The 17,293-nt window shown below is 41.1% G+C and overlaps 1 protein-coding gene across 6 annotated transcripts in view; it reads right to left on the bottom strand.

Annotated features, from left to right (window-relative positions):
• The window catches only part of Mthfd2l (methylenetetrahydrofolate dehydrogenase (NADP+ dependent) 2 like), a 99,628-nt gene that overhangs the window by 19,507 nt on the left and 62,828 nt on the right, over positions 1-17,293 (bottom strand). For 5 of the 6 annotated variants that reach the window (XM_023713022.1, XM_023713024.1, XM_023713026.1 and 2 more), the window contains one exon: positions 4,344-4,469. The exons of the other annotated variant lie outside the window; for it this stretch is intronic. In XM_023713022.1, coding sequence (XP_023568790.1) covers positions 4,344-4,469 — 126 coding nt within the window. The remainder of the gene's footprint in view (positions 1-4,343; positions 4,470-17,293) is intronic. 6 annotated transcript variants of the gene reach the window in all.

The raw sequence follows: 17,293 nt of genomic DNA, 5'->3' as shown, positions 1-17,293 counted from the left end.
CTTTACAACTTGGAATAGACAGACATTCCCATATGGGCCAGATCTCAAGACCAAGACAAAACACAGCTACATACTTCCTTAGGGATGGGCATCAGGGATTGATATTCTAAATAGGTATCAATCACCTTGAAAGAGCCCAAATGAGTCACTAGACCAACCCCCAACAGAAAGAGACCCTGTCCGTATTCTTGCCCACTTGCTATGTACTCGCTTCCCCATTCGGTACTGGATTTAATCAATTTTACCTGAGCAATGGTGCTTGTAATCTCATTGGTTGGCCATAGCTTTGTCCCACCTCATGTCCAGCTAAGTGAGTTCCCATGTATTCTCCACCACCTTAGACCTGCCTTACCACGTAGTTTTCTCTATAAAAGTCCCTGGAAGGGACAGCTTCCTGGGGACAACCTGCTCGGGCCCCCCTCCTGTCCCTCTCTCAGACAGGAGCTTTCTTTCTTTCAATAAATATATTCTGCTCATAATCTCCGTTTGTTCCTAAAATTCATTCTTCAGTTTTAGAGAACACGAACTCATCCCAGGTATCTTTTAGGTTGGGAGATCAGTTTTTCTCCCTGTGTCATTTAGAGTTTTCCCTGTACCAATAGCACTAACATTTCCTTAGTGCATCATAAAGTGCAGAAGTATTGGGCTTGAGTTATTTAACTTTGAACAGTTGGTATAGTGCTTGCCTTCTTCTCAGGAGACATCTCTCCACCCCGTGTGTTCCTTCGCCGGTTTCTCTGGCCCTGACTGGCCCTGGTGCACTGACCTCTGCAACATGTCCTGTCATTATCATCTCTTTGAGGCCCCTAAGTGGGAAGTTCCACACGAGCGCCACTTTCTCTGGGACATTACTGCCCTCAGCACACCCATGTGGGCCTCTAGGTTGAAGGATCTTCCCCATCAGCAAGCTCTCCTGTACCAGGGCTGCCCAGTTTCCACTGATAAGAAGCCAGTGACTTGGCTACCACCACTTCTCTCTTGGCAGTAGTTACAGCGAAACTTGCACCAATACTCATAGAGCAGCGCACTTGGCCCTTGTCTCCCTGTGAGTTTGGGGTGGAGCCCAGGCTGAGGTGTCTCCCTCTCTGGTGGACCACTGAGCCTCACCCTAGGTGAAGTCCTGGCCTTGCCAATCAGGACTCCTCTACCCAGCCAAGGGTAGCAGGAGAAATACCAATAGTCATGGAGGTGTATCTCATGATGAAAGCATAAAGCTCTGATCCTCCTTCTAGGGGTTTCTATGCTTTTACGAGATCACCTGAGAGCATTCTACTGAATTTCTAGGACTCACCAAAAATTAAAGCTGAAAGGAGCCCTCCTATCATGGTCCTCTCATCTATGAGGTGTGCTCTGAGATCCCAGTGGACACCTGAAACTGAAGGCCAGTCCTGGTCCTATGTATGTTATGCTCTTTCCTGTACATACATATCCAAGACCAAGTTTAATGTACAAACTAAGCACAGTGAGAGGCTAATACAGTAATATGTTCTCTAACAAGAGAACAAAACAATTACAGGCATAGAACACAGTAACAGTTACAGGAAGGTGGCCCCTATCTCTTAGGTGTCTTACTGCCTTGTGCTCACCACTCTTCCTGCAATGATTTAAGATAATTCAGTGATAATTTCCTGGTTGGCTGCACCAGGAAAGTGAACCCCAGCACCACTGCTGTCATGGAACAAAAACTCTGATGGCCAGAGTGCCGTGTCTAAGGTACCCTCTTCAGCTTCTCAGCCCTATGCTCCGTTTCCTGTTTCTCTTATAGCTTGTTTCTTTCATCACTTTCTTTCATTAGACATTCATTATCTACTCAGTCCCACAGAGCTACAGTTTGGTTTGATAAATTTCACCAAGTCAAGAAGCATGCCACGGGGAGGGCTTATGCGCATGTGCCATGAGGCATGCACTGCCACCCCAGGCATACATTTTAAGCACATTGTCCAAACAGCATCAGAAGAAAATCCATTCTTAGTCAAAGTAAAGCACAGAAATGATATGAGACTTCAGAAATGCTCTACAAGGGAAGGGCTGCATACAGTGTGGTAAATATGGCAGGGCTTGATGGTACACACCTGCCATCCCAGCACTGAGGCTGAGGCAGGAGGATAGCCTAAAGTTTGAGACCAGACTCAACTATATAGCGAGTTTAAGGCCAGTCTGAGCTACACAATAAGACCCTGTATCCAAAAAAAAAAAAAAAAAAAAAAAAAAAAAAAAAATTGCAAGGGCCAGGGGTTCGATCCCTGGGCTTGCAGTGTCAGCCCCACCCCTGGGGCACACTGAGACAGCAATTGAGACTGCGTGTGGTGGTGCATGCTGTAATCCCAGCTCTTGGGAGGCTGTGAATAGGCAGATCATTATGAGTCTGATCTAGTAGTGAGACCCTGAATGCCCTGTAGACCGTTCCCTAAAATACAAAAAAAAAAAAAAAAGGGTTGAGACACAGACATGGTCAAAGCTGGGTACTGCGCCTGTTCCCACCCTGCTTGCACTGAGCAGATTTTCTTAGGTCAGTGGGGGTGAGCCTAAGGCACACGTCTGCAGCAGGTTGTTTGAATCACTGAAAGCTCTAAAAGGTTTGGCTAAAGCTGTCCCTCTATGTGCTTCAGGTGGGTGGTGCTGCATTACACTTTTAGTAGCCACAACACTGCCAAGAAACAGAAGAGCAGGGCAAAAAGGAATAAGTCAGAAAAAGTGAGATGCATTTTTTCTCTGTGGAGTTCAGAAATTGAAATAAATTGCTGATATTCACTGGAGTGAGGGAACATGAAAGGTAAATAAAGCGAATCTCAGCAAGTGCACACCACGTGTGCAGGTGTGCATGCACACTAACAACCCCCCCCCACACATTTAGTGTGGTACACACACCTGCTTCCACCTGTGCGTGGAGCCTATGATCTTGCGCCCAGGTGGGCACGAGAGGCAGCTAGTGCTGGGCACATGCACACCTCTCCCTATAAAGTGCTGCTGCACACTGCATCCCCAGGTGTCTGTCTCCATGACCACTAGGCTTCTCCTCTTCTGGCTCTGGCTTCTGTATTTCCCAGCATCTCAGAAACATGAGATTAATGTCTGAGGATATTCTGGCTATTGGCAATTTTCAACTTTAGTGAGTGCCATGCTAGGATGGTGAACAACTGGTGACTGGATGGATACCAGGTGAAAAAATTAAAATCTGGGTTTTAAAAAAATCTCAGGGCTGGGGAGATGGCTTGGGGCTGGGGAGATGGCTCAGTGGAATAAGCGCTTCCCTGGCAAGCGCAAGAGCCTGAGTTTAATCCCTGGTTCCGCAAAAAAAAAAAAAAAAAAAAAAAGTTTAATCCCAAAAAAAAAAAAAAAAAAAAAAAAATCTCATTGGTTATTACTTTTAGTTTGTCTGTGATGATGTAATATTCCTGTCACAATCTTTTGAAATGGCACTTGCCTTTTCCGGCAAAAGTGGACATATAAACTATTTCCAACATGAAAATGTCTCGATGCACTTCACCACCTTCACACCTTTCTAGCCAGCTGAGGGTCCTAACTGCAGGTTGACTAAGATATGTGTAAAACTGGGTTAGAGGCAGGACATCTAAGAGACACATCTGCCATGGATTAATTTTCCTTTTTACTATCACATATGGCTACTTTAGGTTGGTTTTTTTTTTGTATTTTGTGTAGGGTCTCACTATGCAGCTCAAACTCACAGTGATCCTCCTATTTTCAGCCTCCCCAGAGCTGGGATTACAGGCGTGTGCACTACCACACTGGGATTCAGTTGCCAGCTCAGTACACTGGGGGCAGGGCCGGCACAGATGTGGTGTCAGGGATCCAACCTTGGCCCCTGCACATGCCTAAGCAGGCGCTTAGTCCACAGAGCTATCTCCCTGGCCCTACACATTGCTTTTTTAAAATCTCCTTAGCCATGGAAGTTTGAGCATAGGTCCTCTCCCTCATCCTCTTTAAACACAAGAAGAAAACATCAGCTTCAACTCCACAGACAGTTGTCTTGGTGAGCACAGAGCAGAAATGGCTAAGCATAGCTAAGCGGTTACTCCCATAAATAATACACAGGTCTACAGGGTTCAGCTGAATTCTTTCACCAAGAACTGCACTACAAGAAACTCAGGCCTAGAGCCAAATACTACAATTTGAAGGGAGAAAGGAAGAGAAGGACGAAGGGAGGGAGGGAGGGAGGGAGGAACAGAGAGATAGGATGACCAAATGCTTCCAGAAGAGAGAAGCCATGATCATTATCTTCCTCATCTTCCCACCAAACAGAAAGGATCTCTCCTTGCTATCAAAGACAGATTAAAGTTAGGATTTTTGTCCTTTCATTTATCAAAACAGATTATGTTTCTTACCTTCAAAGTCCACATCACCAACTAACTTTGTCTTTCCTGTCACAGGATCGCAGATGTAGTTGATGCCCACGTCAATCACAGCAGCACCTTCTTTAACCATATCAGGAGTGATCAACTTTGGAACACCTGCAGACAGAACAGAACTGTGAGCTACTCCCGGGCATACACCGACCTTGTGCTTGAGTGTGACAGTGGATACACATCTCATGTTTGTGCTGTCATGGATGTCAAAAGTCCATACAATACATTATTTGTCAGGAAGAGCCCCATCGCATTCTGATAGTTTCTGACCAGGCAGATGAGCAGAGGATTTGGGTGGCACACGAGGAGCTGTGCCAGCTGCTCTCCTGTCACCCCCTGCTCATCTGCTTCTCCATGCACCCAGGCTTGAGTGGCTTGGTCTGTGTCACCTGCACTACCAGCAGAGTGGGGAGACCATGGGCATGTGGCAGTTTCTGCTGATGTGAAGGAGGAAAAGGAACCTGCAGATTGAAGAAAGACAGCTGGAAGCTGAGGAAAGAGGGGAAAAACAAGAACAATAACATTTCACATGGCTCTGGGTGCTGTCCACATATAGGCCTCTTATCAACTCCAAACATGAAGCACTTTTTATTTTTCCTTTATTTCTTTGATTCATTTTATCTCCAGGAGATGGTAACAGACATCAGAACAAGTTCTCCTAGCTGTTGCTTCCTTCTGGCTGAAAAGGTGGCCCTACACAGATCTTACATCATCGTGTTTCCTGTGACTATTTCAAATTTTGTTTCAAGTACCTGTTATCAATGGTGCATGTTCCAAGTCTTTTGAATGAATGCTTATTAAAATATCTTCAGATTCAGGGGGTTAGAAAAGCACTGCATTCTTGGGTCTCATGGTCCTGCAGGCTGCCTGGCTCAGCTGCTCATCTCTGGCTCAGGACCTTGAAAGGAATCAGATCATCTGAAGACATGCTAGCCTGAGTCTGTGGCTCCTTCTGTGGCCACAGTGGTGGCCACGGCTTGCTCCAGTGGAGCACAGGTATGTGTGAGCTCTCTGGTGGCTATAATTCTCAAGGCCTTCCAGTTGACTTTCAAAAGTGAGTTTACCAAGAGACAGGCAGTGGAATTGGTCAGCTTCTCATGGCTAGAGCTTGAAGCTAGGATATCCCATATGTCATCCTTTATTTGCTCAACTGAATTATGGTCCACTCAGATGCAAAAGGAGGAAACAAGTCCATTTTTCAGCATGAAGGAGATCAAAGGGTCTGTGCTCTTCACGTGGTGCATCTAAGAGACATATGCCCCACGGCTAATTCACTGCCATACACTGTATCTATCCCTGCCCTAAGCTGGCATGTTGTATCATCAGACACTTCCTTCTAGCATCCAGACTAGCCTCTTAAGGATTCCAGATGGATTAAATGTTGTTACTTTCGACACACAATTTTTAGTGGCAGTAAGAGTTCAAAGGCTATAAACCAAATCAATGGTGAGAGTCACTACAGATATAGTTACCTGATAGCCCACTGTGGCCTAAGCCAAGACCTAACCTGTATGAGGTGCACTGTAGCTTGCTTCCCAATCCAGTAACATTGGATTTCACTTTTTTAGTTCTAATGTAAATACTAAGGATTACTCTAAAGACAGCAGTATAATCCTGTTTATTCTTGGCATTCCACAGCTCCAAGAAATTAAAAAAAAGAAAAAAAGAAAGAAAATAGTCATGATCCCAGCTGTTATGCTAAGATCAAGTATTCAAATCATCCTCTGATTATTGTGAGATCTCAGAGAATACCAGAATGGCCAGGGACAGACACCACAATTTTCCACAGGGCAGGAAATGGGCGTGCTATTTTTATTCCCAAGAAACTTACAAAACAGGAACATTTAAATGTCATATCTTTTTTTTTTTTTTTTTTTTCAGAATCAGGGATTGAACTCAGGCCCTTGTGCTTGCCAGGGAAGCGCTTATTCCACTGAGCCATCTTCTAGGCCCCGAGATATCTATTTTTTTCTGATAATGGTATTATATGTTGTGCACAGTCAACATAATATCCAAAAATTTTAAGTGAAAATTAACATCACTATTTTCATACCACCTAAAGATAAGAAACACTAGTATTTCTATTGTACTTCTAACATTTCAAAACATTTGCATATTAGATATAAAAAGAAAGCCTACATTTTATTCATATTCTATCTCACTGTATATTTTACTTCATTGCCATTGAAATTAAGTTGTGCTCATTTCCCCTTTTATCAATTATTTGAAATTTAAAATTATTTAATCTAATTCATCATAGTGATTGCCTTAGTTCCTCTTTCCTCCACTGAGGAATTATCTGTGTATTACAAATACAGCAGCAGTGATCACCTGTGTTCAGAAAACTACAGACAACTTCTTAATGCAGCATCAAATTTGATACTAATTTTCACTGAATCCTTGTTAACAGTATAAGAAGAGTGGTCTGAATGGGAGCACCTATGGGGAGAACTGTCACTGTTTACACAGCACATTCTAAGGCTCTTGTGCAGTACATCTATATTAAAATCTATTGATGTCCTTTGTGAAAAATATTTTTCAGAGCTGTTTCTAAGTTTTTATAAGAATTCAGAAGCACAGGCTTCCATTGTGATTTTTTTTCCTTTATCCTCCTCATTTATTTTCCATGTTCTGCTCTGCTCTGTGCCACAGCAGGGCTGATCCTCATGCATACCTTGTTTCTTCTGGAACCCTGTGATGGCCATGATGAGCTTCAGCCTTCCCAGCAGGGGATAATGTCCTGTGGAGCAGAGCCCACCCTGACCGACCAGTGCCGGCCAGCCACCAGCTTAGGGTACTTGTTTGCACAGCCCTGGTAGGATCAGCAGGCATGAGCCCGGTCACCGTGGCTGACCAGCTGAACAGCAGACTGAAGCAACATTGCTTTTTGTTCATTTCAATTAGTGTACACTGGTTACACAGATCACTGGATCTCATGTTGAAAGATCTGTACATGCACATAATGTACTTGGGTCACTTGGCACTGCATCATCCCATCCTCTGGCTTCCTCTATATTAGATTTGGGACGTGTATTGTTTACTTTTTTCTCTTTGCTGAGACAAAATATCTTACACTCAAAATTAAAGGAGTAAAGTTTTATCTAACTTACAGTTTATAGAGGTTTCAGTCCGTATTCAGCTGGCTCCAAGGTAGGGTGGCATAACTCAGGGCCAACACTTCAAGACGGCAGAAGACAACAAAAGCAGCAAGAGCAAAGGTGGGAAAGCAAGCTGCTTTTCCTCCTTTGTATGGTATGCCATCTCGGTGCCCTCCTCTTCCACAAGCTCAGGGTGTTTACATCCTGCCTCCTACTGAGTCACTTAAACTTCTAAACTTCTCAAATTGTCACAATGTATTAACCATTAAAGGGGGTTTAACGCACATAACATATTTTGACCATATTTCTGCCCCTCTAACTTCCCCTTCCAGCCTTTCCCCCCTTATTTTCTTCCTCTTGTCTAAAGATCTCCCTTCTATTTTCATGGCACAGCATTTAGGGCCCACATATGAGGAAGAACATGTGATATCTGTCTTTCTGAGTTTTATTTTTCTCAACATGATGATGATCTCTAGATCTACCTGTTTTCCTGCAAATGACAAGATTTCATGCTTCTTGGGCCGGCAAGACAGCTCAGTGGTCTAAAGCACTTTCTTAGGTAAGCTTAGGCAAGAGTGCAGGGACTGTGGTTTGATCACCGGCGCCACATGCCACGCCAGCCCTGACCCTAAGGCAGGCTGAACAGGCCACAAAGAAAAAAATAAAAAATAAATAAACAAATTCATGCTTCTTGACAGCTGAGTATCACTCCATTATGGATATTCTTTTATCATTTATATCTTACTATGAAGTGTGCTGCCATAAACATGGGTAGGCAGGATCTCTACAGTATGTTAACTTTTATATCTTTTAATTCCTCTGGGTATATACCAAGGAGCATTATAGCTGAATTACAGTGGTGTATCTTAGTTTCAGTTTTTGAAGGAAAAAAATTTTGATTATATTCCTACCAGCAAGGTTCCTACCCCATATCCTTGCCAGAATTCATTGTTTTCTACATTCCTGATGACTGCCATTCTGACTGGGATGAGAAAGAATCTCAGTGTGGTTTTGATTTTCATTTCCCTAATGACTGATGGTCAGAAAGTATATGAAGGGGCCGGGGAGATAGCTCAGTAGAATAAGCGCTTGCCTGGCAAGTGCAAGGGCCTGAGTTCAATCCAGGGTTCCACCAAAAACAAACAAAAAAGAAAGTATATGAAAAACTGCTTAAAACCTGGCAAAGATTTTCCTCCCATCCTGTGGGCTGCCTTTTCCCTCCATGAATTGGTTCTATTGCTGTGTGGAATCTTTTGAACTTGGTCTAGTCCCATCTGCTGATTCTTGCTATTGTTTCCTATACCACTGGAGTCCTATTCATGAAGTCCTTGTGCCTATGGCTTCAGCTGTTTCCCCTGTGCTTTCTTGTAGCAGTCTTCAACTTGTTTTGAATTAATTTTTGTACAGGGTGAGAGGTAGGGTCCTAGTTTCAATTTTCCACAACTGAATATCCAGTTTTCCCAGCTGTATTTTTTTTTTTTTTTGTATTTTTGTGCAGGGTCTCACTATGTAGCTCAGACTCGTAGTGATCCTCCTCTTCTTAGCCTCCTCAGTGCTGGAATTACAGGCATGCACCACCATGCCTGGACTCCCCGGAAGTATTTGTTAAAGAGGCTGTCTTTTCTCTCATTTATGTTTCTGGTTCTTCCACCCAGAATGAGACAGTGGTAATCATGTGGGTTTGTTTCTGTGCCCTTTGTTTTATCCCATGATCTATTTTGTGCCAGTACTATACTATTTTTGTTATTATGGTTTTGTAGTATGTTTTGAAAATGGATGCTGTCATGCCTCCAGTGTTGCTGTATTTTTTTGCTTAGGATTGCCTCTTCTATTAGGGATTGTTTGTGTTTGTGTTTCCATATGAAATTCAGGATATTTTTCTGATTTTGTTAAAACTATCATTGATATTTTGTTGGGGCTTTGAATCTGTAGATCATGTTAAATCATATGGCAATCTTTATATTATTTCTGCTAATCTTTGAACACGGGAGTTCTTTTCATTTTCTAGCATATTCTTTAATTTCTCTCTTCAGTGTTAAGTTTTAATTGTAAAGGTCTTTTATCTTCTTCTAGACACTTTTTTTTAACTATGGTAGATAAAACGATTTTCTTGATTTCTTTTTCAGCTAGTCCATTATTGTAGAAAAGAAAAGCTATTGATTTGTAATGTTTGTTTTATATTCTGCAACTCTGACGAATTTATCAGCTCTAAGGGTCTGCTGGTAGAGTCATCAGGGTATTCTAAGTATAGGTTTGTAAAATCTGGAAATAAAGATAATGTAACTTATTCCTTTTCTACTTGTACCCCTTTATGTTGTTGGCTTATCTAATTGCCTAAACTTAGATAAACTTTCAAGAATTATATTGAACAGGATTAGTAAAAGCACAAAATTGTTTTTAAAAACTGGCTGTCTGAATAACTGAGTATTGGAGTTTTGTTACTTTAAAAAAATACCTTAGTAACTATGTAGCCCATATTTGCCTAGGACATAACATTGGACAGAACAATCCCTTCATCACTTTTTCAGCACTGAACACAGTACCATACCCCCATGATCCAATCACTTCCCAAAGCTCTACCTATGGGTGTCTGAGGCTTTGGGTGACATCAGGATTCAAGCCATGAAACGTCAGCATCTGCCAACCTTGGGCATCCCCAAAGATCTAACCTAGAACTTCTCTTGGCCAAGACCTAAGACCTCAAGTTAGAAATCACAAGAATCTCTGAAGCTCTCTTAAGCCTCATGCAGTTAGAGAGGCTGTTGTCTCTCTAACTGGAATGACAGGTCTTGCAATGACTACTCTGACTTTAACTGACTTCATTTTGTTTTCTACAAATTCAGACCCTTTCTTAGGAACCCTTTGATTTTCTGATTGGATTTAAAAAAAATTAGCTTTGCTCAAAATCAGTTTCATTATTAACAATACTGTTTGTCCTTGTCTCTATCATTTTTTTATATTTCATACAAAGGAGGGTCACAGCACAGAGAAATTCATCCCTCAGATTGACCTTAGTATTAAGAAGTACAGAAGTTTCTCCTAAATTTTAGCAAATTCTTTGCAAAAACTTTTCCTCCAATCATTTGGCAAGATATTTAGAATACTCTGTCTTATTTGCAAAATCTCTCTGTACCATGTCATCTATCAGCAACCGCACGAGTCAAGACCTGTTGCTATAGATGCCACAGCACTGGGCTGTGAGGTGCTGAGCAGGAGGAGGTAGCACTCTGAGCTGAGCCTACAGCTCTGCAGGATCCTCCGGGCTCTGCAGGATTCACCTGCATTTAAACCAGAGACGCCTGCCCCTCTGATGTGGACCCTTGCTACTTACTGTGTCTACAACATAGCCCCAGATTCTCCTAGTTATTATCGTTATAAATGACACCATTTCATCAATGATAATTTTAAATTATGACCATTTTAAGAACTTTTTTTCATTTTAAGAACTTTGATAAAGCAAAAAGGGTTCAAGAGTCAGTTTAGAATACAAAGGAATAACTCTTCAACCATCCAATAGTCTACATCTTTTCCCTTAACATAGTCCTTGGCCAAGACAGAAGAAAAAAGAAAAGCAGGAGGGGAGACAGAGATGGAAATAGAGACACAGACAGACAGACAGACTGGTTGGACTGAAGTTCCTCAAGACCAATAACCTCATAAAATTATTCCCAGCCCCCAGACAGAGACAAACCCTTACTGTAGACATTAAGTTCTAGTCTCATTCTGAGATAAAACTGACTTAAAAGTTTTCCCAAACCTAGCCTCAACAAAGTGGGATTAAGAACAGCTTTTGGCCCAGTATAATCTAGAGCTCTTGCATTAAGTACCTTTTTATCATTTCAATAACATATCTGAGACAGATGACTTCTACAGGAAAGGTTTGAAGGTTCAAAGTTCAGGATCAGGCAGCCCCACAGGACTGCCCTTCATGAACCTGTGATAGCAGATGGTGGCCAGTTTAGGTAACGATGTGCAAAGGAAGAAGGATCAGGCCATCTCAGGCAAAACCCCGATGGATGGGGATGCAGATTCATTCAAGACCATTGAGCTATAAACAGAATTCATTCCCTGCTTCCCTACAGGGGGAAACTCAAACTCTATTTTATCTATGTGAACCATGAAATGTATTTTACAGGATGAAATTTGTGGGGGTTTTGTTTTGTTTTGTTTACTTTAGTGTCTTTTTATATCAAGATACTCCACACTGTTATGGTTTGTGCCTAGATGTCCCCCCAAAGCCTCCAGTAGTCATAGGGTGGGCTTCTAGAGTTTTTTATTGACTCATTTACCAATGCTGGGATTATGGGTGTAAGTGCTACATCCACCCTGGGGAGGGCAGCCTGCATGCAATATATGGAAGGGAAAGAGGCTTGCTCTTGTTGCTCATCCTATTTTGTTCTTGTTGCTTTTGCTGTTTTCCAGCCACCATGCACTGTTGCTCTCTGCCACGTGCCACTCTGCCTTGCAGCCGGGCAAGTGAGGACAGAGACCTCCACAAACTGTGAGCTAAACAAGTCTTTTTTCCTCAGTGTCAGGAATTTTGCCTCAACCATGAGAGAAAAGTAGCCAAGACAAACACTTACCCACCTAGTGTAAGTGTCCACACTTTGCCTCTGCCTTTTATGGCCTGGGCATTTACTGAGGCAAACTCATACCTTTGGCAAGTCTTTCACCAGGGCTTGCATTTGAAATTTGAAATTACCCTGTCATTTTACTTCTTTTGTGTTAATGGGGACTTGGGATAGAATATACATTTTAGATCATGTGAATCAGACTCTGAATTGAAAGTTTCTAACAGTTTAAACTGCTTTTATGTCATTTTGGTCCATCAGCATATATATTCTTGAAATACAAAGGTAATAAGAAACATTGCAAATATAATGTTACCTATCAGATTCTATAGGAGCATTTGCTATTGCAAATAAATGTCCACTATGATATTTAGCAGTTTTCAAACTTTATTATCAGTTGTCTAAGTTTCCAATAAAACATTTTAACTCTAAATTCTGCATCATCACTAACAGTTGAAATTAAATTGTTACATACTTATCAAAACATTGCAGTTTCTACAAATATAGTTACACTAGAAAGTGCAAGCTTAAGAGAAACTTACTGTGCTTTTTAGCCAAGCTACATAATCCATCTATAAATTTATGGTAGAAGAAAAGATCTATTATTGATGCATAATTTCTAAAATACAGGTAAATGAGATAAATACATTAGTGTAAAATGATCTCATCAGGAAATTTAGAGAGATCTCTAACTTATCTAAGATTCTGATTAGTAAGTAGTCTGCATACTGGGTGATCTATACATTACTTTAAGGTAATTCCTTTCTTAGTAGGTGAAGTAAATTTGCTTTTTAGTGATTCCTTATAATGAACAGTATAACATAATTTACCGCTATTGTCTCAGTACTATATACTGGCTGAAACAACATTTGAAAATGAGAGCCATACCTAAAGCCAAAAGGGCCTCATCCATAAAGGCATGAAGTTTTCCTTTACCAGAAGGTGTAGCCATTACCTCTTGAGCAATTACGAGGTTGTCTCCTTACTCTTCCCAATTAGTGCTCCAAATGGTATTTTCTTATGCCAATTTGACAACCTCAGAATTGAGTTCACATGAATTAAAAAAAATAGTTCCATCCCTGAAGCTCCTCCTATTACAGACATCTTTAAGTCTTTATGAAATGGCACAGCCTAGGTATCCTGATAAAATGAAGTACAGTATTTACACATCACTTTAATTAGAAGAGTTCAAAGGGCCGTAAGACATTACCTAATTAAACCTCACAATAATTCAGTGAAGCAAGAGAAGGTTTACCCATTATCCTCATTCACAGAAGAGAGATTCTGAGGCACTTGAGAGGAGACTAAATCATTTCTCAGTTTCACAATGATGAGTCAGAGGTGAGGCTGGGAATGACACCAGAACTCCCATCCAGATATGAAGGTAATACAACTGAAATGCTTATTCAGGTGGATTAGTCCTTCAGCTGCAAGTTACCAACTACATAAATAAGAGTAATTGCTATGGGGGCTGGAGAGATAGCTCAGAGGCAAAGCACATACCTGGCAAGCACAAGGATCTGAGTTCGATCCCCAGCCCCATATGCTGTGTGGTCTCAGTCCCAGATGTGGGTGCCCACCATGTGACCTGGAACCGGGCATAGTGGTGCATGCCTGTAATCCCAGCACTTGGGAGGTTGAACTAGGAGGAGCTCTGTGAGTTTGAGACCAGCCTAGGGGCTACAAAAGTGAGCAAAACGCCAGCCCAAACTGCATAGTGAGACCCTGTCTCAAAAGAAAAAAAGAGTAAATGCTACAGAACTTGTATGAATGCACAGGTTTTTCTTTAGAGTAGGAATGCTTTCCTCAGCATATGTGGCTTTGCAGAGAGACATAATCCATCTATAAATTTATGGTAGAAGAAAAGATCTATTATTGATGCATAATTTCTAAAATACAGGTAAATGAGATAAATACATTAGTGTAAAATGATCTCATCAGGAAATTTAGAGATAGAATATGGTGGCTGAATGCATCCTACTAAGCTGAGTCAAGTTAATGGTGAGCGTGTCTTTTTCTAAGTGCCTTCTGTTATTTCTATGGATTCTCAAGAAGTATTTACAACCTGTGAGTCAGTGGCAGGAACCACCCAGCATATCCTGTTCTTTTTCTTGTTTCAGTTCCTATCTGACAGTTTTTAAAATTTTTATTATTATGGTACATGTTCTCAGTACATGATAGCATTCACTAGGTGGAGTTGCTACGTGCATAGAACACATCTTCATTCTTTCCACATCCCCTTCCTCTCCACTCCCTATTCCCTTGCTCTAGCTCTTGGTCCACCTCCCATTTATAAAAGAGCTTCCTGTTTCTCATGTTCTATCTTTAACGTTATTCTTTAATTATATTTTGGGTTTCTTCTGAGACAAACCATGCAGTGTGTAGGCTTGCATGTCTGATTTACTTAACAGTGAAATTACAAGCAACATCCAAGTTCTATACAGCTGTCCAGAGAATAATATTGATGCCAAGAGCATATCTGTAGGCTCCCAAAGCTTCTATGACTTGAAAACCAGTATGATGATGTTTTCTGAAGTGCTGAGGCCCAGTAGAGTCCTGTCTTGCATCAGACGTGAGGAGCTGGGAATACAGAATCTCTTGGTACTTAGAAATCATAGAGGACTTGGGCATTTCCATCATCTTTGGCCTTGAACCATTTTTTCATGAAGCCAATGAGCCCATGGCATCCAAAGACATTACTCTCTTTTCTTCCTCTAGTCAACCTAACTTTAAACTCCCTAAAACTAGAACTGGTATATTAGGGCTACAGCTCAGCCCAGAAGCTAGTGGGCAAAACAGATAAGGGTCCTCTCATCAGGTGCCATGTTATACACAGACTGGTAAAGCTGAGCAGTCTGGATTTTACACAGGTTTTGAACTCTAAAGGTAAAATGCTTACCGAGCTCAGAATACAAAATGTCAAAAGAAGGAGCGCTGTGTTAGTTGAGAGAGCAGGTGAGGCAAAGGAGCTGAACATAATATATCAGATCCTCTCAACTAGATTGCAAAGCTCTTATAAAAGTGTTTTCATCTATGATTTTTGTTCTTGGTACACGGTAGGGGAGATAAAGGCTAAGGATTACTATTCTGCCAGTTTGCTAACCCTATTCTGGATTAAATTACATTTAGGATTCATATATTCATACTCATGAGGGATTTTGGTCTCAGTTTTACTTTTCTTTCACTTAATGGAAAATTAAAGACAAAAAGTTATATATTGTTAAAATTTTTTTGAGGTAGGGTCACACTATGTAGTGTAGCTGGCCTTGAATCCACTTATGTAGACCAGGGTGGCCTTGAACTCATGGAGATCCTGTTTCAGCTTCCTGAGTGCTAGGATCACAAGTGTATGACACCACATCCAGTTGATATATATGGTAAAGGGTCTCACTATGAAGCTTGCAGCTCAGATGCATAGTGATCCTCCTGTCAGCCTCCCCAGTGCTAAGATTACAGGCGTGCACCACCATGCCTGGTTTCGGTGGCCGGCATGGGGCAGGGCCGGCACGACATGTGGTACTGAGGATTGAACCTGGGTCCTTGTGCTTGCCAGGCAGGCGCTTAGACTCCTGAGCTATATCCCTATTCCCCAGATGTTATATTTTAACTGACAAAATGATCATACATGTTTGTGGGTGAAAGTGTGATATTTCAAGACAAATGAAGTGTTCAATAATCAAATCAGTAATTATCAATAGCCATCACCTCAAATTTGTTAAAAACAATTTTTTAAAAATTCTCTCCTTTAGTTACTTTAAAATATATAATAAATTCTTAATTATAGTCACTTTAGAGTGCTACAGAACATTTGAACTTAATCTTCTGATCTAATACTATTATTTACAACTGTCAGCCAATCCTTTTATTGTTAGTGCTTGCTTGCTATGCATAGTTTATATTTCTTGTGTGGAGTTTGTACACATACAAAACATATTTTAATTTCTTTGTTCACCCCTTTACCTCTTTTGGAAAGATCAATCTCTCTACTTTCTATTATCCATCTTTCATTTTATTCTTTTTTTTTCATAGTATGTAAGAGAAACTGTGATATTTAACCTTGTAGGTTGGCTTCATTTCACCTAACATTTTGGCCTCAAGGTGTATCCATTTTTCAGCAAATGACTTGAGTTCATCTTTCTTTATGATATAGTACTAGGCCATTGTGTACCAAAATGATACTTTTCTTCCCTCATCTGTTGATGGGTGGTCATACAGGCCATGTTCAAGCTTTAGCTACTATGAGTTGTGCTGCTATAAATGTGGGTATGCATGTATCACTGTAATACAATGTCTTTAACTCTTTTAGGAAGATATCCAGAAGGGGAGTAGCTGGGTCAAATGAAATTTCTTTCTTTTTTTTTATATTTATTTATTTTTATTTATTACTTTTATTTTTTTTTATTTATTGTGTGTGTGTGTGTGGCCAGCTCAGCCCACCAGGGGGCGGGTCTGGCTGGCATGTGGTGCTGGGGATCGAACCGCGGTCCCTGTGCTTTGCCAAGCTTGCTTCAAGTAGGTGCTTTAGACCACTGAGCCATCTCTCCAGCCCTCAAATGAAATTTCTAGCTTCATTTTTTGAAGAATTTCCAAAGCAGTTGTACTAGTTTTAATTCCCACTACTGTGTAGAAGAATTTCTTTTTCCCCACAGCCTCATCAGCATTAGAGGTATTTTTTTTAAATCATGCTATTCTTTCTTGGTAGAATCTCAATGTTGTTTTATTCACATTTCTCTAATGGCAACACTGAACATTTCTTCAAATTTTTAAATTTTTAAATTTATTCATTTGGTACAGAGTCTTGCTACACTGTTGACACTCATAGTGATCCTCCTGTTTCAGCCTCCCCAATGCTAGGATTGCAAGTGTGCTCCACCACGCCTGGTTTCAGGGCTGGCACAGCATGTGGTATGGGGGATCAGACCTGAGTCCTTATTCTTGCCCTACAGGCACTTAGGCTGCTGAGCTATCTCCCTAGCTCTCCTCAAATATTTATTGTCCATATGTATGACTTTTGTGAAGTGTCCACTCATTTTAGTTGCCCATCTTTCCAGTTGGTCTTTTATTTGGGGTGGTCTAATCTTTTTGAGTTCCTTATTGAGTATTCTCAGTCATTCCTGGAAGCTACCATTATCCTGATTCCAACACTAGACAACAACTCAGCCAAATAAGGGAACCACAGACCAATCTCCTTAACCTAGAGAATGGGACCTTCTCTCTGTGTTTAATGAGTTCCTCATTAACCCAGACAGTTTACCTGCAC

The sequence above is a fragment of the Octodon degus genome, unplaced genomic scaffold (genome assembly GCF_000260255.1).
Source record: "Octodon degus isolate 3935 unplaced genomic scaffold, OctDeg1.0 scaffold00028, whole genome shotgun sequence".
NCBI lineage: Eukaryota > Metazoa > Chordata > Mammalia > Rodentia > Octodontidae > Octodon > Octodon degus.
Note: the sequence above shows the minus strand (reverse complement) of the source record. Positions and strands in the feature narration are given on the sequence as shown.